Here is a 20,392-nt window from a genome sequence, read left to right as displayed (position 1 = left end):
TATCTCTCGGTATGTTGCACAGCAGTCATTCTTAATTAGCTGACGAACCGCATCAATGTTTTTCTGTGTGGCTGCTGTTTTGGGTAGATCTGGCCTGGATTCTTCGCTGAGGCTGGAGCAACCACGTTGAAATTTGCAATACCAGCGGGCAATAGTTGACTGATGTTGTATTTCATTTCCAAACACAGAACCTATTTCAGCGAGACATTGCTGTTGGCATAATCCTGTCCAAAAATTGTAAAAAATTATTGCTCGAAAATGTTCTCGGCTAAGATCCATTTTTCGACCGACTTGCTAATTTCAAAAATTCACTGTATCTACACAACTTGTTGTATCGCAATGAAACTCTGGGTTTATGTCAACAAAACAGTGAGGTTACATTTATGTCGAAAGGTTTTATCGGTGGCGCCCTCTTTGCGGCTATATGCAAAACTAAAAAGACAAACCTCTTATTTGAAATACGTGTATTAAAACCTTACATAGAAGGTTTACACACACTTTATACCGAACGGAACAAAAAAATACTACAACCCCTACTACAATACTACAACCCATTTATCCTGGGAATTTTTATATTTAAATTCATTTTTAACTACAAAAATGTCACAAGTTGTATTCGCAAAATTCATTTCCGACAGAGGGCGCTCAAAATCTCAAAGATGGACGATAACTAAAGGAAAACAATCAATTTGTCATTTGATTTCGAAGCCGTTAAACGTTGAATATAAATCATTTCTACGCGTTTTTTGCCAAAGTAACCACTAGTTTTACTACTAAGACATCTTATGGGTTAAAGACGACTCAAAATTATGTTTCGTCTGTATCCATTGATTAAAATTTGATGCTAACTACTGATTTGTTTTTACCTTTTTTTCATAAAAAAATCTGGGCCCCCGATAATCACACAGTGTTTTAATAATTATTAATCTATCTTACAATTTCTAATTTTGTTTTTAATTTAGTTAATAGGTACACTACAATTTATTTTCCACTAACAGATAACAATTTTTAATTAAATAAAAACTGCAAACTAAGTAGGTGAATTTATTTTATATTAATTGTGTTTTGGAAATTATGAGGTGGTCGGAATATTTTGCATAACAATGTACATTCTATGCACAGAATATATACTAAATTTTATTTATTTATTTAATTTTGCAGTCGCTTAAACATTAAAAAATACTACATTTACTACAAATGTTAAATTAACAAAATGTCTGATTTGGCATTCGTTAGTTTACGTCATTACGTAGAGTATAATAGGAATGAATACTGAGGAACACAGCAATAGTTTTTTAAGTCGAAATCATTGTTAATTACAATATAAACTTACCGCAAATATGTACACAAATTAATGACAAAGTCAATGTTTTCCTTGAGTTGATGGTTTTGAAATTCGCCACAAGGCGTCGCCCACTTTTCGGTTCCTCTCCAATAGAAAATGTTAATTTTTGATATACATATTGTTTTTAAAATGTAAAATATAAATCGAATTTGTGAAAATCAGTCCGGAAAATGATTTATTTAGTATTTGCTAACCATTTGAATAACATCATTTCTTCCACTATTGTAGTGGAAATTCTTCAGTCTAACCCACAAATATTTAGCGATAACATGCAACCTCGACGTTTGTCGGAAGTCTCTATTCAAAGTACTGTGTCCGGACTAATCGATAACATTCCTCTCCAAGCTATTAGTGCTTGTAAGTACAATTTAGGTGTTGGTTTTGGTTTTTGTTGGAAATTGCTAAGTTTGGAAACTTTTAAGCCACGATTTAAATAACTCTGAATATATAATATGAAAAATTATTGTTAAATTTAAATAAGTGCAAATTCATATCATCTATCATGACTGAAGCCAGAGCTAGACAAGAATCCATAAAGAAAGCAGCCAAGCAGGTTTTCGCGCTAAACGCTCCATTATCGACCACATTTATACTTTAAGAATTATCTTAGAACAAGCTAACCAATGGCAAGGAGATATAATAGGCCTGGATCCCGCGTACCAAAAAAAAGTTGATTAATAGCAAGCTGAAAATTTGTTAATAGCTTAACGCTGCCTAGTCGGACACGGACAGCTTTTGATGTATGGGAACACTGGAACGGGGAATTTTTCATTGTGGAACGTAATTTTATTTGTGGAACGTGTCATTCTGACAAGTTTATGATTGTGAAAACTAGTAAGTTGTTTTTAAGTTTATTCAATAGCAAACTATATAAAAAAGCAGGAACGGTAAAACTGGGATACACTGGAATACCTTTGAACAATTAGAAGATCTTGAATACGCAGATGATGTATGCCTACTTTCAGCACTGAGACAGAGCATGCAGAAAAAAAGTGAGAAATTAGCCAAAGAAGGTAAAAAAGTGGGTATATAGATAAACATAAATAAAACTGAATTAATGAAGATTAACACACCGAGAGAAATGGGCATACAAATAGAAAACCAAGAGCTGAAATCAGTGGAAAGAGTTAATTACCTAGGAAGTATACTGAACACGACAGGAGGAGCAGAGGAGGATATCCAGACACGAATTGGTAAAGCATAGACAGCATACTATATGTTAAATAATATATGGAAATCTAACGAGATAAAACTGGACACCGAAGTAAAAATCTTCAATAGTAATGTAAAGGCAGTACTATTATACGGATCACAAACTTGGAGAATAACAAAACACAATACTGGAAAGATTTAATCCTTCGTCAATAAATGCTTACGAAAAATTCTAAGAATATTTTGGCACAACAGAATCACAAACTCAGACTTATGGAAAAAAACGAAGCAAGAACCAATACATAAAGAAATAAGAAAGAGAAGATGGAAATGGGTGGGCCATACTCTGCGGAAACCAGACACATACATAACAAAACAAGCATTGGAATTTCAACCTCCAGGAAAACGGAAACAGAGGAGGCCGATAAATAATTGGAAGAAAACAATTAGTAAAGAAGCAGAAAACGTCGGCCTAACCTGGAAAGAAGTTAGAAAAAGCACAAGATCGGCAAAAATGGAGAATGACAGTAGATGCCCTATGTTTCAGTGGAAACGAAGAGGATAAGTAAGTAAACTTTATATAATATGAAAAAATGTTTGTCTGACAAATATGTTGGGCATTTTAACTCCGACACGTAGAACATTAGTCCAGGAACCGAAGCTTTTCACCCCGCAATTTTTACAGAATAGATCGATTTGCTTGAAAATTTGAGAATAAGTAGTGGATGGTCCAAGGATCAAAATCTATATGATGCCGAAAGGCGCTTTTATTATGGGGGTGGTTGCCACCCCATCTCGGGGGTGGAAATTTTTTATTATATTTTGACAGCAAAAGTTGATAAAAACATTCATTCTAAGCAAAAAATGTTGTATACATTTTTTTGATAAGACTAATAGTTTTCGATTTATTCGCTATCGAAAGTGTTAGCTTTATATGGAAAAATCAATGTTCTTCTATAGTATACTCATTTACTACTCACTCAATTTTTGTCGTAAAAAAAAATTTTTCACACCAAGTTCTTAAGAATTAAATAACCTACAATTTCATATTTAAACATTTTTTCTTATCTTTGATGCTAATCTTTCTATTCTGAAGAAAATGGCATTTTTTACAAAACTACAAAAATTCTTTATTCGCTTTTAACTTCAGTTTTTTAAATCTAATCATTTTAAGCCAGTCAAACTTCTAGAATCTATTAATAATACACAAATAAAGAAGAATGAATAAGGCTAATGACTAAAAATATAGCTAACTTACATTATTATGCTTACAATTGGATTCCTCCTTTTTTTTCTCAAAAAAATATATTGATTTTTTAACCGTAACTTTTTTATTTTGTATCTTAGAAAGTTTGGTATAAAATAATTTTGTAGGTTTTTACAAGATCTACAAGCCTATTAATATTAAATCTTATTAAAATCCTTAGTCACAAAAAGGGGTGACTTTGAAAGGGTTGGTAAAGGTGGTTTTTGCATGCTATTATAAGTTTTAATTGTCAATAGCTCACTTAATTTTTGTCATTGAAAAATTTTTTTTATACCAAATTCTTGTGAATTAAATTAGCTACAATTTAATATTTAAACATTTTTTCACATCTCTGATGCCAATCCTTCTATTCAGACGAAAAGGCCATTTTTTCCAAACTACAAAACTTCGTTAATCGCTGTTAACTTAATTTTTTTAAAAACGAATTATTCTAAGTCGGTCAAACTTCTCGAACCTATTAATAATATATACATAAATAATACCAAATAAGGTCAATGACTAGTTTTAATTAGTGTGGTGATTACGGGGTTGCTTCCGACCACTTTTGCGCTGAAAAAAATAGGGACTGACATTCTTTTCATTATAAGTCACTTAATTTTTGAGCTAGAGACTTCTTTTTATTTCTAGAGATAGATATTTTTAAATTATTTAAATTAGTTTTAACAAGTTATTCTCGAAAAATGCATATTTTCCCCGTCGTTTGACTTTGAAACTACATTTGACAAAGGAGAGCTAAGATATAATAAAGTATATCTTGATTACTGTTGGTCATAGAGAAAATTAAAAAACACGGTTTTGTTTATTATTTCAAATAGTACATTTTTGTTAAGTAAGGTAGTTTTGATAAAACGAAAACTTTTGAAGTTATTAGCAGAAAACTGATTAAAAACATTGATTTTTCGATAAAATACTAACACTTTCGATAGCGAATAAATCGAAAACTATTAATTTTATCAAAAAAATGTATAGAACATTTTTTGCTTAGAATGAACGTTTTTACCAACTTTTGCGGTCCAAATATAATAAAAAATTTCCACCCCCAACAGGGGGTGGCAAGCACCCCCATGGTAAAAGCGCCTTTCGGCATCATATAGATTTTGATCCTTGGACTATCCACTACTTATTCTCAAATTTTCAAGCAAATCGATCCATTCTGTAAAAATTGCGAGGTTTTGTCCTATTTCAAGCTTCATTACTTGGACTACATGTCAAATGACAGGAAATATGTTGGTGATAAATAGCAGTCTGATTTTTGCATGAGAGTTTAATGAAAGGGTAACAAATCAATTGGAAGTTCTGTCCGACAAATTACATGGGACGTTTTCATAGCCTGACGTTCGAAACCTGTAACCTGTTCCACAATTAAAACTTCTTCTGTTCCAGTGTTCCCGTACATAAAAGTTTGTTCGACTAGACACCGTTAAGCTATTAATAAATTTTCGTCTTGCTATTAATAAACTTTCTTTTGGGACGCGGGATCTAGGCCTATAAATATAATTTTTACTGACTTCGAAAAGGTCTTCGATAGTATAAAAAGAGAGTAAATGTGGAAGATTCTGAAACTATATTGACTACCGATAAAATACATCAAACTGATCAACTATTCTTGATTCTACAAGAGATACAGATCCAGACTGGAACATTTGAGAGAAATGGTAGAAGATATAGGTATATAAAGCGGAGTTAAACAAGGCTGCGTCCTGTCTCCTACACTATTCCTGATCATAACGGATTGTATCATAGACAAAGTAAGAGATAAAAAACATGTATTTGGAACTTTAACAAGATGATGGAACTTGCACAACCAGTTGGAAGACTTGGAGTTCGCTTGTCTCCTAATCGAAGATCTAAGTCGTCTTCTAACTGCCTATAGCAACCATAGGCAGAAGAAGATCGACAAGCTTGCAAAATATTCCAATGTAATGGGCCTTAAGAAAAATAGAAAACTAGGTCGGCTACCCATCATCATCATACAACCAATTCACGTCCACTGCTGGATATAGGTCTTCCCCAATTGTTTCCACACTTCACGGTTTTGTGCTAATTGTTGCCAGTTTTTACTAATCCGCCTAATATCATCTGTCCATCGTGTAGGCGGCCTTCCTCTACTGCGTTTATCTTCTATTGGCCTCCATTCCACCAGCTTTCGTGTCCATCTTGAATCTTTCAGTCCGGAGACGTGTCCTGCCCAGTTCCATTTGAGCCTGGTGATACGTTCTATAACATCTGCGATACCGGTTCTTTGTCTGAGATCTTCATTTCTTATTTTATCCCGTAGGGTTACGCCCAGCATGGGTCTTTCCATTTGCCTTTGAGCAACCCTCATTTTCGACGCTGTTGCCTTGGTTAGAGTCAGTGTCTCTGCTCCATATGTCATTACCGGCAGCACACATTGGTCAAACTCTTGTCTTTTTAAACCGATCGGTATACTGCTCCTAAATATGTCTCTCAGAGCTCCGTAGGCTGCCCAAGCAAGAGTTAATCTTCTTTTTATTTCGCCTGATTGGTTATCTCTGCCAATTCTAATTTCATGACCCAAGTAAATGTACTTTTCCACTACTTCTACTTCTTGTTCACGTATAATCAGCTGTCCGCTAGGAATCAGATTAGTCATAAATTTAGTTTTAGAAAAGTTCATTTTCAGGCCTATTTTTCAGCAGATAGCGTCTAACTCATTTAGCATTTTCTTTAGTTCTCCTAGGTCATCAGTTATAAGGACTATGTCATCTGCAAAACGAAGATGATTTAACTTTTCTCCATCTATTGTGATCCCTTTGTTGTCCCAGTTAAACATCTTAAAGGCATATTCCAGAACAGTTATGAATAGTTTTTTGGCGAGAGTGTGTCGCCTTGTCTTACGCCGCGTTCTATGCTTATTTGTTTGGTTTTATCATGTAACTTAACACTCATTGTTGCCTCTTTATAAATATTATAGATGAGTGTATTGTAACGGTAGTCAATGGCGGCATTCATTTAGAGCTTCTAAAATGCTATCCAGCTGTATCGTGTCAAAGGCTTTATGAAAATCCACGAATACTAGGACAAGGGGCTTATTATATTCTATTGACTTCTCAATTAGTAACTTTACTGCCTGCAGCTGGTCGTTTGTTCCAAAGTTTGATCGAAATCCAGCTTGTTCTTTTGGCTGGTAAAAATCTAGCTTCTTTTCTACTCTTGATGTCACTAATTTTGTAAAGAGTTTGTATAAGTGGTTTAGTAGGCTAATGGGTCTGTAATGTTCTAAGTCTGTCTTATCTCCCTTCTTATGCAAAAGTATTGTTACTGCGTTTTTCCATTTTTCAGGTATCGACTTTTGATAAAGGCATAAGTTGAAGAGATTTTTTATTTTACCTATAAAAATGTGGCCTCCGTTTTTAATGGCCTCTATTACGATTCCATCTTCACCTGGTGCTCTTCCATTTTTCATTTTTCTCAGTGCTTGATGGATTTCGCTAGTGGTTATCTTTAGTAGTATTTCGGAGCTTTGGTTTATTATTTTCTTTGAAACCGCTTCCCTCAGATTATTTTGATTTAGCCTTTGGCTCCTATATAGTTCCAAATAAAATTCTTCTACGATATTTAGTAAATCTTCTCTGTTTGATGTTATTTCGCTGTTTTTATTTTTTAATTTATGTATTTCGCATTTTCCGTTGTTCAATTTCTTTCGTAAAACTTTCAAACTTTTGTTTTCTTCTATGGTTTTCTGGATGCTTTTAGTTTTAAACTTCCTTAGTCGGCTACCCAGAAGCTGGAAAATGATGTCAAAGAAGCAATGGAGAAGAGAGGCCTCCATGAAGGTGGGAAACATAGAGTTTTAGCGAGTAGAAACAGGCATCTAAACGTATATTAGATTTAACTGAATGAAAGAAGAACTGGTGTGACGATGAGTGTCCCGACATAACAAGAAGGAAAATGCAAGCTTGCTTAAGACTTCAAGAAAGAGCAGTAACAATACACAATATGAGTATAAAACGCTGAGGAAAAAAGAGAAAACTTAATAAAAGAAAGAAAAGAGAACAAACAATTGGGAAATACAAGATCTAGTAATTAGTCTAGTGACTTAATATATTTTTACTTGTCTATTCGTATTTTCCTATACTTAGCTATTTCTAATTAAAATCTTTATTTGTCGATGCTTTTAGTTAAGAAAAATTATCCCTAACGCTTATCACAGCATGCATAGTCGAATATTTTACTCTATATCTATAAATTTAGTTGTAGTGTGTAGATCAGCTATAATCACATATTCTTTGCGCCAATAAGTAATGATTTTTTAGTTTTAATGAGTATTTTGCACGTGTGGCACGGTAAATTTAATATATTTTTTTTTATAAATTGTGATCACACAATTTTTGCAAAGGTTAGTTGTTTGGTATTATTAGTAAATATTCTTGTGTTCTATCTGATCCAGGTGTAGTATAAATTACATCTCAATATGTGGCTGAGTAAAACTAAAATAGATTAAATACTTCAGGTGGGTCATGAAACGACTGAACTGCAAAGAAGAATCACTTCAGCATGGGTAGCATATGGAGCTCTATCGGACATCTTCAAGAACAACATGCCAAATTATTTGATGAAGACGTTCTACCAGTGTGTGCTTCCAGTCATGACTCACGGCGCAGAAACACTTTCCTTAACCCAGGCCACAGCAACGAAACTATGGATTGCAATCCAGCAGCATTTTCAATCCAGCTGGATTTTTGCAAGATTGGCCTGAATCCAGCTGGATCCTGCGCGGATCCAGCAAAATGTGGAATCAAAATAAAAACACGATTTCAATGTTTTTTTTTTGTCCGTATGCTAAATTTCTAAACAACAGAAACATGAATTATTTAGTTTTATGTAAGTGATACCTTAAAAACATAGGCCTTACCTACTTCGCACAGACTGCACATATAGCCGGTTGCGGAGAAAGCCCTTCCGGCCTCTGTGCTGGTCGGTTTTAAGGTCATCAAATAGTCATAGACCATTGACAAACGATCGCCTTTCACTCCTTCGGGCACATAAACCGCCATATCCTTTTCCGAAATCTTTTGTAATCTTTTTGAGAATAAGTTTTTTGGCTATAAATGTTTTCTCTTTCTCGTTTCAATTCAATCTCAAGTTCTTGTTCCAAAGTAAAATTCACAGGCTCCGGATTAGTTGGCCCATCTTCTTCCATTATCTCTTGCACTCGTTTCACAGTTACTTGTTTATTTATACGAATCAACAAATTTTTCATCTCTTGTCGCATTGCATTCTTTTTCGGCATGGGGAAGTAACCAGGATTGTTTAGTCCTTCGTCATACTTTTTTGATTTTGAAAATACACTAATGTACCTGTAATCTCATAGAGACGCTGTTCCGTGATTCTGTTGCGTAGTGCTTCCGATAGATCGGTACTAAGGCTAGAATCCTGGCTATTTATTTTGTCTAAGACAAATTTCATGGTTGTGTCGTCCGTTATCAAAGTGGACTCTATTCTGTAAAGAGCTTCTATAGCCGGTTAAAAGTGGCGATTAACTCATTGATTATTGGCCACTCGCATGCAGAGAATTTTATCGCAGAATAAACGCTTTATCGATGCAAACTTTTAAGCTATAGAGACTTTCCAGCATACTGAGCTACTGCCAGCGCGATATAATGGCAAGTTGCTGATTCAGGGCTTTAAATAAAGAAACTAATGAAGACATTAAGTAACTTATTTCGAATTTGACACGTTTGCGGATCCGCACTGCTGGATCCAGCATGATTTTCTGAATCCAGCATGTGAAAAAAAGCGCTGGATTGCTGGATGCTGTATCCAGCAGTTGCTGGATCTCTAAACGAAACTTAGAGTGGCCCAAAGAAGAATAAAACGGTCGTTAGTTGGAGTGACTATCAAAGACAGGATTAGAAACGGGAAAATAAGGATAGGCGTCACAGATGTCATAGAGCGCATAGCATGGCTGAAGTGAGCTGGGTGGGTCATGTGACCAGAATTAATGACGGGATAATTACAGTGTGGAGACCATAAACAGACAGAAGAAGCAGATGTAGCCCACCTACACGCTGGAAACCGGATGCAAGACCGACAGAACTGATAGAAGTTAGGAGAGGTCTATGTTTAACTTTGAAAGCAGAAGGTTGGATGATAATGATCTGATGATACTATAATGGCAACCATAAGGCTAGAGAAAACGAGGTAGACCTTGAACAAATTAGAGAAAAGGAATAGACAAAGAGGTGGAAGAAGGAAATATTACCTTTACGAATTTTATAATAAACACCTAGAAACAGAAGTTCAATGTCTTCAGAATTTTATATAACAAACAATATATTTCCACAAAGCTACTAGTACTACAATCAAGGAACTTAACAGTCACCGATCTTTAGAAACAACTGAAATTTAAGTCACAAAAGCAACAAAAAATGAAGGAAACAAATAAAATAAACTTGTAAACGTGCGTCTCACTCGAACTTTCTCGTGCGCTACCGATCGCAAGGGACGAGAGTCATACAAGACGAGGAGATTTGCAATCCTAAACGCCCCGTCTAGGGAGCTCAATGTCACAATGAAGGAACTTGAGTGGCGGGGAGAGATCTACAAGACTGGAATCGAGTCGACTACTTTGAACGTCGCCCCATGTGCGGACGGCCTTATTCTCATGTATAGACGTATAATATTCACATATACTGAGCAGTCTGTAGAACTAAGTGACATCATTTTTTTTTTTTTTTCATTATTCGTTGTGCCTCTGTCTTACATCTAGTAAGTATAGCAACGTTTTTTTTTTGGTCGGAGAGAGAGAGAGAGAGAGAGAGAGAGAGAGAGAGAGAGAGTGAAGAGTTTCAAGGCGCTAGAGAGAGAGACATATCGAACAACCGCACGAGATCTTGCCATCGAGATCCAAATGACATTCATACTGATGCAAAATAATTAAAAATTTTATTGTTTTTATGTGTATATGTGAATTGTATGTGAATTGTATGCGAAATTATATTGTTGTTTTAATTAGGACTTACATATTTTGATATTTGTAGTGCAACAAAAATGGTGGGGAGGAAAACGAATGGATTACGCTCTCTATTGCCCGGAAGGACTTTCAAACTTTCCAACAAACGCTCTACCTCATTTATTCCACGCAAGTTATTGGGAAAGTTGTGATGTTATAGCTTTTATTTTAAGACAAATTGGAGGTATAGAAGTAACTTCCCTGCCAGGTGATAATAACATGGAACAGATGTTCCGACCGGGACAACCGAGAGAGAAGTGGATACGAAAAAGAACATCCGTTAAACTAAAGGTATGATATATTAAACTATACTCTGTTTTTAAACCAAGAGTAATTCAAATTTATCGCGCCGTAATTCTTGTTTGTAATTGGTCCAACCGCAGGCAAGTTTACTCCACGGTTATGACATTTTGACACTATTGACATTTATCTAATTTTGACACTATTGTCATTTCATATGTTAGTTAAGTTGTATCGGCGATTTTTTGTGTTTTCTGCGATATTCCTTTAATTTTTAGATTTTTAGTCTGCTTCTATATAAAAAAACAGTTGCTTTTAGAACTCTTTAGCGACGTATTAGTATAATATAATATTCATGGATTACCGTCGAAGGCCGACATAATGAACCAAAAAAGAAGATGTATTTGGTGATTTTTCTAGTGACTTTCTTGGGTGTGAATCTGGCTTTTTAGTTTACTCCTCCTGGTTTAAAAACAAAGCTTAGTAACATCTAAGCTGTTTCGAAATGTAGCGTTATTCAATGAAACAGTGTTTCAAACACACAATATAATTCCATTTTCTTATTTTATTAAAAATAAAAAAATTGCTGGTGTTAATTTGACATAAACTATCTAATTTCTTATGTTACTAATTATTACAAAGAGGTCGCTGGAACATTTTGGCGCGAAATTATAAAAGAATGTTGGATACTTTTGGTGTGTACCCCGTGTAAAATAGTATAATATAGTACAATTACTAAATAATAACAAATTAAATGGTTTTTAGAATGTTACTGCCAATCACAGAGCAAACGATGTCATCGTTCGCGAGAATGCGCCACAGGTATTAACCGCTAGGTTTATGTATGGGCCTTTGGACATGATAACTTTAACGGGAGAAAAGGTTGACATTCACGTAATGAAAGATGCTCCTTTGGGTGAATGGACACATTTATCTACTGAAGTTACCGATAAAGCGGGAAGAATAACGTTTTGTATTCCCGAAGAAAAGGCTCTGACCTACGGACTTTATCCCATTAAGGTAAGCAAATGTCTATTGTAATAATCCATCTTTTGGCGTTTTGAGATACAATCTTAACATTATTTCAGATAATTCCAAAATCGTCTTAAAATACGAAATAGTTAATTACGATATTGTTTATAGAATGTTAAATAACAAATAGACTTGTTTATCACAAATGTAGGGCACACACGTTTCAATGGCACGGTGATTTCTGCTAAGTAAGCAGTAAACACATTATTATATCATACCTAAACTTGACATAGAAATGAAAGTAAATTGTATACAAACATATCGATTTAATAAATAAATGAGACGCGAAAAGAAGGTTGAATTTGCTCTGAAAGAATTAAGTGAAACAAAGCAGTAGGCTATGATTTCATTACCGCTGATGTATTGAAGCGTCTTCCGGTATGTGGAGTGAGAATATTACATCGACAATATAGAATGTCATTCTATCTCCTGACATTGCCCATAATGTAGCCCCCGAATAATTGTTTTAAACTGTTTGTTCTTTGTCTAGTGTCACTTTTTTGTATAATTTTTATGTGAATGTTAATGACATTGTAACCTCGGAAACCTTTTTTGGGTGGTGCTAGAAAGGTCACCAATGGAGACACTTCGAACGGCAGCGAGATGGTTGGTGGAAAGCGAGTCGTGGGTTCGAAACTAGCTTTTGGAACGTGGAATGGGGCCAATAGAAGAAATAGGTAAAGATAAGACAAGAAAAGGTAGATTAGAGAAGAGAGAGAAACAGATAAAAAGATAGGTAGGAAAAATTACCATAGAAAAGAAAAGAGATACAAGGCGCCACTTAACTTTTTGGGGTTACAAGGGGAACATTAAGAAACCTTAGAAACGAAAACAGGTAAGGAAAGATAATTAGGTTCTGAGACTAAGGGCCGGTTGTTCGAACGCTAATCAACAATGATCATTATCAAATAATTAATTACTGTCAATGTCAATTATTAAAACATAATTAATTACAATTCTGAGACTATAATCAATTAATATAACAATAATTATTAACATAATTAATAATAAATCTCATAATTGTAATTAATTATGTTTTCAGCAACCCAAACAAAGTTGACATTGACAGTTTTGGTGACAGTAATTAAATATTTAATAATGATCATTGTTGATTAGCGTTCGAACAACCGGCCCTAAATATCAGAAAAGATATGAACAGTTAATTAGTAAAAAAAATAAATGTTGTCAACACACTACATAAAGAAATAATAAATATATTCGGTGACAGTCGTCCACCTACTTACCTACAAAACTTATTCTACGTGATCTTTCTCCTGATCGAAGATAAAATAGTGATAAGTTATGTTACTTAGCAAATATTTAGAGGTAATCTCTTATCAGGAAACTTATAAGGAGTAGATAAATAAGAATCATGAAATAAACAAAAAAAACAATATATTGAGCAAATGGTTCACCAGAAGGGCGAATCCCAAAAAACAAGTAATAAACAGGAAACTATATACACAAATCAAAACTGCACCAACAATTAATGTGTGGTTGGATACATGTAGAAATAAACAATAAATATGATAAAAGAAATACATACAGTCGGAAAAATTAAAGAATACCCATGAACGATCACATCAATCACTTATTTTGTATTTGTTGTCTTTTTATACAACAAACGTTTGCTATTTATAGAAAAAGACAACAAATATAAAATAAGTGATTGATGTGATCGTTTATGGGTATTTTTTCATTTTTCCGACTGTATACGCTCTGAGCTTCGCTGGTGGCGCTCCTAGCGGATTACTAATTCAACTTTCACCGGTAATTTTTAAATTTATTATTTAATTGTTATCGCTTAACATTTACAACGCAAAAAAGTAATTAAATTGTAATCGGTTTTTTTAAGATTTTGCTAATCATTTTGACGTTCTATTGATAAAATATGAATTTCTTACTTCGGATACTTTCACAATTATCGTGTAGATGGCGCTAAGATTTTTAGATTAAATTATAATTACAAATTACGGAACATTAAAAAAACTTAAATTCAGTATTTAAAACGTAAGTATATTTAAGGTAAAAATATATACCACAGCTTTGACCAACTGATATTTTTTATAATTAATGTTTTTAATTTTAATTTTAAATTAATCACTTTGACATTTATGTCAAATTTCCGGTAAACGTTTACAGACTTGCCACTACTGGCGTTCGCGAATTTGTAAATATCCCCTCTACGTACGAGCTCACAGCGTATATCATATGGTAAAATCATGCACAATTACAAGCACAGTAAAGAGAGCCTGGTAATTAATTTAAAAAAATTCAATCAAGCATCTATCATAAAAGATACTCTCTTTGCTATTTAGGGCTTATCTCAAGATAACTGTTATGGTAAATTTAATGATGGATAGAAAATGTAAAGAACAAATTATATATAGTAAAATTAAACGCAAAACATACAAAGTTAACAAAAGTTTATATATAGTTCAAAATTCAAAAACCACCCGCACTCGGTTTTTTAAAATAAGCCATTCGCACAGCTTTTAATTAAATAATGAATGTTTGTAATTAATGTTTGAAATATGTTTAATTAAGACACTTACAGTAACTGTGATGATGTTGCCTCTTAAATTGCACTGAATCTAACTTTACTTTAACTAGTAATCAAGCACTGAAGTTACTTATATTGTGATTTGGATTTAATCGTATGTTAGATCTAAATCAGGAAGATGATAAGAGTGAATTCACACTCAGATAAGATAATAGAGTGACTTCTCAGCCCCAAGATATATTGTAGATAAGATATTAGATACGAGAGACACACGTCTGCACTCCAAGACACTCAGCTACCAAGTCCTTTTTCCTTCGCAATCTTTTCGATACTTTCTCTTTAAAAAAAGTGGGGATATATCCCCTCTCAAAAAAATTAAAACTTTGCTTTCGCACAAACCAGGCTATTTCTCGGTAATCTAAACAATATAACGGAACATAAAAAAATTGCCGAAAAAGCAGAAGACGGTAAGTTATTGAGTAAAAAGGTTCCCTTTGAAATCGAAAATAAACGGAAAATAGCAATAAAACATTGCAATACACATTCCCGCTTTGAATAGAGTGGAGTACCTAAGGGGCTTTTAGTTGACTGGTAAAAGGTTTTTAGACTATTTCGGTAAAGAGCTTTTATTAATCTATTTCCTAACGTTATAAAAACGGGACTAGTTTTATGATGCGAATACTGGTAGTTTAAATTTGTCTTTATGCAGAAAAATTCTAACAATACTAGTTTGTTAGGGTCTCTATTTGCGTTTGTCATACCGACAACAAAATGTGCAAGGATCGCTAGCTCCTGACCGTTATGATAATAAAATTAGCCAAGGGTAGTTATTTACGGATACGGCCATAGGCGTACCTGTAATGAGTGCTAGTGGGCTTAACAAATTAATCCAAAAGGTATATTAATTATGTACTAATCCTATTTTATAAAAAAAATGTTACAATATTCCTGGATGTGCTGGATAGCCTTCTTTTTGTGATAAAATGCCCCTGCATATGCTTTGAGAGCGAAAGTACTTGGGCAAGATTTAGTACATAAATAAACGCTCGATATCTGCCTTTTATTTGTAAAATTCATTCGAACATTCAACCGTAACCGTATCTTATTGAAATGAATATATTATATTATAAATGTAAAGACTGAAATACTATATTATAGTTTTTTTTGTTGTAGATGGTGGTAAGAGGGGATCATACTGCCGTAGATTTCTTTTTGGCTGTGGTTCCCCCCAAAACTGAATGCATCGTGTTCAGTATAGACGGTTCGTTTACGGCTAGTGTTTCTGTCACTGGACGTGACCCAAAAGTTCGAGCCGGAGCTGTCGATGTTGTAAGGTAAATTTTTATTGATCGTTCAGTTACTACGTAGGGTATATTAATACATAGTGTTTAATGTAACAAATACATAGATTTAATTCAGACAAAGTAGTTTTCAATCCTAATAGTAAATTATTAATATTGAAAATATTAAAAATATTACTAAAAGATTTTTCAATTGAAAACTTATTGGTACACTTTCCTGGTGACACCTCCAAGACTTCTACAATTTGCAAGTCAAATGGATGCTGCAGTGAAGACGAGAGGGAAGGAATTCTACACTAGGCAATTCACATCCCCCGTCTGCAGCTGGTAAAGTTCCAACGGAAAAATGCACCTAGTTACTCTACGGAGTAATACGACTATAAAATAAAAAAAAATGGTATAAATGGTATACATTTTTAGATTTAATTCAATTTAGAGTCCACCATCGGTCGAGATGTTTCTTCGTTTGAGAGTCTTCAGGTCCAATGACCTGGTCAGCCCGATGGTGATGGACCCTGAATCGAATGAAATCTAAAGCTGTCCTTATTTTGGTTTACTCATATTTGAGTACTAAGGATGCCGAATCCTATTGGAAGTTTATCTTGATAAGCGGCCAGGTAATGAATCCATATTGTAGATTGCCTTATGTTCGCTATTTCTCGGTCTGCATGCTTTATAAATAGTAAAAAGCTCAGGCAATAAATTGTTACCAAGGATTCTGCATTTCGAGCTGAAAGATAATTTTCTCGTTTCTCTTTATTTGGATAGATGTCGCTGACACGCCCGTCAGCAAATAATATTTTATTATTTTGCTTAGTGAGATAGCCAGATTAAGTTCGATGCAGGGTACACCACAGGCGGTCCTGAGAGTATAAAAGGGAATCTTTTGTCAGATCGGTACTCGACTCTAAAGATAGCGGGAACTAAATATAGAAGGAATTTAACGCCTCACGCTGTCGGAGTACATTATCATGTGAGTCCTCGTACCCAGGACTCCCACATGACCACCATTTTGCTGATTTTTAGCCTCTATAGCACATCAGCGTGCTGTAGGGGGAGTAGCAGGATGGTTTGGAGTATTGGAGCGGGGTACAGTGGCACCTGATTTATACGAATTAATCCCCTTGGTGCCAATGAATTGTAACAGCGAATTTCTTAGGGGTGTGCAAGTTCACAGGCAGGGTTAAATTCTTGCTTCGGTACTCGCCTGAAACAAGTGCTCGTTCATAAACGACGCATTGCAACAAGGCATGTACTTGATATAAATACTCCTTAAATAGCCTTACTAACTTACAAAAACCATTGGAAAGTGACAGTTTAAGTGATGTTGTAAGTGACAAAACACACTTGTGTATATGATGGTATAGTTAATCATTGTTTTTTAATATTTTAGACATTGGCAGGAACTGGGATACCTGATTATCTATATAACTGGAAGACCAGATATGCAACATAGAAGAGTTGTGTCCTGGTTATCCCAACACAACTTCCCACATGGATTAATATCGTTCGCTGATGGTCTCTCAACTGATCCACTTGGACACAAAGCTGCATATCTCAATAATTTAGTAGAGGTACGTTTTAACCTACATTGTACAGTTCATAAAGTCAAGAAATATTCGGACTTCTTCATTTTGACACGTCAAAAGAAAATACTACTACTATCGGTTTACAGCGTTCTCCGACGCCTTCCGACTCCTAACCGCCATTCTTCTCTGTTTAACCATAGACCTGGAGGGATTTCTCTTTCCTCTAGTTCTTTTTCAATTCCCTCCCTCCAGCTTCTTTTCGGCCTTCCTCTTTTTCTTCTCCCTTGTGGTGTCCATGAAAAAATCTGCTTAGGGATCCTGTCATCTGTCATTCTCTGTACATGGCCGTACCATATTAGTTGTTTTGTTTTTATGTCATCAATTATTGTATGTGTGATTCCCATCATTTCTCGTATTCTCTCATTTGGTATCCGATCTCTTCTTGATTTGCCTGCTGCTCTTCTCCAGAAGTCCATTTCTGTTACTAGTAGCATTTTCTCCGTTCTTTGTTTCAGTGGCCAAACTTCACTGCCATATGTGATTATACTTTTAAGTATGCTATTGTATATGAGCTGTTTGTTCGCTTTAGATATTGTCTGGTCCCACAGAATGCCGTTCATCATGGAGATGGCTTTTCTACCCTGTATGTTTCTGTCTTTTATAGCAGCATCGAGTGTTCCATCTTGAGTTATCTTCATGCCAAAGTACTTGTATTCATCGCAGTGTTTAATTTCTACCCCATCGTCTAATATAATGGACTGCTTTGTTCCTCCAATTGGGACCGTGCAAGTTCGACAAAGCGACCTCTATTTCTACGCTCTGTACTTTTATTCGCACTTTTAATTATATTGGCCAATTATATTAGTCCTGGTTGCTGGATAATTGTCAAGACCATAGTCCAAGAAAATAATAAGAAGAAAAAATAAGATGCAGGTTATGTTTAGCAAACGTAAACAATTGTATGTAGTAAATAAAATCAGTTATTAAAATGCAGTACTGCAAGCAAAATACAATTAATTAGATTTACCTTTATATAATAATTGCATATCATATCAATGTTGTGGAGCAATATATAATTTTTCTGCGTCAATGGCAGAAGGTATGAAATATACGTCAATTTGACAATTTCAATTGACAATATGAATTATTTAAGATAGATGCAATATTTCTCCGCGACTCGCGCACGGTCGTTTCTCGTTTCCCTTTCCAAGTACTTGCACACCGCGAATACACATGGCTTCATTTTTCTTAATGTTGACTTCGAGACCCCATTTGTTATATTCTTCTATTAGCTTCCGGGTCATGTAACTCAGGTCGTCATGATCCTGAGCAATCAGAATTTGGTCATCAGCTAAACATAAGGTGTATAGTGTTGTGTCGTCATTGAGAGGGATTCCCATGCCACTACATTCTCTTTTCCACAGCTTGAGTGCGTGTTCCAGATGTCAAAAGAAAATAAAAAATTAAAAGATGGTTCATCATCATCATCAACAGCTATTCCATCAATCGTCGGATGTAAGCCTCACTTAGGTGTGTCCATTAATATCTGTTCATTGTTTTTTTTATCCATTCGTGGCCAGTCATTCACTTGATGTCATCAGTCCATCTTGTTTGAGGTCTGGCTCTACTTCTTTTGCTTGCCCTTGGTCGCCACTCGAGAATTCTCTTTGTCCAGCGGTTGACTTCCATTCTTCCTATGTGTCCTGCCCAGTTCCATTTTAACTTGGCTATCTTCTGCATCACATCTGTTACTTTTGATCGTCTTCTTATCTCTTCATTGGACTTGGGATCACTGAGCTTAATGTTGAGCATTCTCCGTTTCATAGCTCTGACTCACTTGAAGTTTGTGCACTACGCTGTTGTTAAAAACCCAAGTTTCAGTTCCGTATGTCAGAACTGACAAGACGTACTGATCGAACGTTTTTGTCTTTACAGTGTTTGGCAAGTTTGATTTAAATACTGGTTAAATATGGTTAATGTTCTTATATTCTTTAATAACAATTGACTGTCAAATGATATTGCCCCTCTCATTTCATTACATTTTAATGTCTATTGTTAATAGAGCTTGTCTGTAATTCACCTGGCTATCCATTTCTTAATGATCACTCAATATAACTGTTCTTATCTTTTTCCTCTTCTATATTCGTCTTAGACAATTATGCCTGTTTCTAATTTCTAGGGTGTTTCTTAGATGCTGACAGCGAATTGTATGTTGCTATCTGGATTACCCGATATATCATTCTGCTTATATGATCGTTTCATTTTCTCTTCCTATCCAGTATCCAGTCACCTATCTTGTTCACCTTGATACTGTTCAGATCTATACTAAAATCACAATAAAGATGCACTAGAAATAAACAAACCAAAATACATGATTTACGATGTATATACATTGTAAATCATGATTCGGGAGTGCTCCTCGTAACATTCAACGTGCCTTGGTTTGCTTATTTCTAGTGCATCTTTATTATCCACAACAAAGTAACATTATAATAACTTTACACCATTTAAAGGGTTTTCATCATCATCATCATTAGTGGCGTTACAGCTCTTTATGAGACAAAGCCTTCTTCAGAACAATCCCCCATTCGCCCCTGTCTCAGACAACTCTTCTCCATGCTCTAATTCCAATAGGTTTGTTCGTAGAACGATCACCAACCGTTGCCAACCATCAGACGCATGCGCGTTCCTAGTCTACGAACGCTAACTGTTAACTGCGCATGCGTCTGATGGTTGGCAACGGTTGCTGACCGTTTTGATCGTACTACGAACAAATTTAATATATTTTAAATAATTCTTTAAGTTATCTTGTTACCTCAGTCTCGGTCTTCCTCTTGTTCGTTGTCCTATCGTCCATCTTCGGTCAAAAACTTTTCTGACTATGGCATCTTCCTCTCGCCTGATTACATGACCTATCCATCTAAGGCGTGCTACCTTAATGAATTTGACAACGTCGGGTTCTCCAAAACTTCTGTACAACTCAAAGTTGTAACGTCTGCGCCACAAGCCTTGTTCTTTATCCCTCCATATATTCTTTTTAGGATTTT

At 34.9% G+C, this 20,392-nt stretch overlaps 1 protein-coding gene across 8 annotated transcripts in view; it reads left to right on the top strand.

Moving 5' to 3' along the window:
* Window positions 1-20,392, top strand: part of LOC114340913 (protein retinal degeneration B) — a 181,227-nt gene that overhangs the window by 125,449 nt on the left and 35,386 nt on the right. For 7 of the 8 annotated variants that reach the window (XM_050658308.1, XM_050658306.1, XM_050658307.1 and 4 more), the window contains exons 16-20: window positions 1,574-1,702; window positions 10,769-11,031; window positions 11,746-12,000; window positions 15,689-15,849; window positions 17,210-17,390. In XM_050658308.1, coding sequence (XP_050514265.1) covers window positions 1,574-1,702; window positions 10,769-11,031; window positions 11,746-12,000; window positions 15,689-15,849; window positions 17,210-17,390 — 989 coding nt within the window. The remainder of the gene's footprint in view (window positions 1-1,573; window positions 1,703-10,768; window positions 11,032-11,745; window positions 12,001-15,688; window positions 15,850-17,209; window positions 17,391-20,392) is intronic. The other variant, XM_050658311.1, reaches the window with a different exon arrangement.

The sequence above is a fragment of the Diabrotica virgifera genome, chromosome 8 (genome assembly GCF_917563875.1).
Source record: "Diabrotica virgifera virgifera chromosome 8, PGI_DIABVI_V3a".
NCBI classification, from domain to species: domain Eukaryota; kingdom Metazoa; phylum Arthropoda; class Insecta; order Coleoptera; family Chrysomelidae; genus Diabrotica; species Diabrotica virgifera.
Note: the sequence above shows the minus strand (reverse complement) of the source record. Positions and strands in the feature narration are given on the sequence as shown.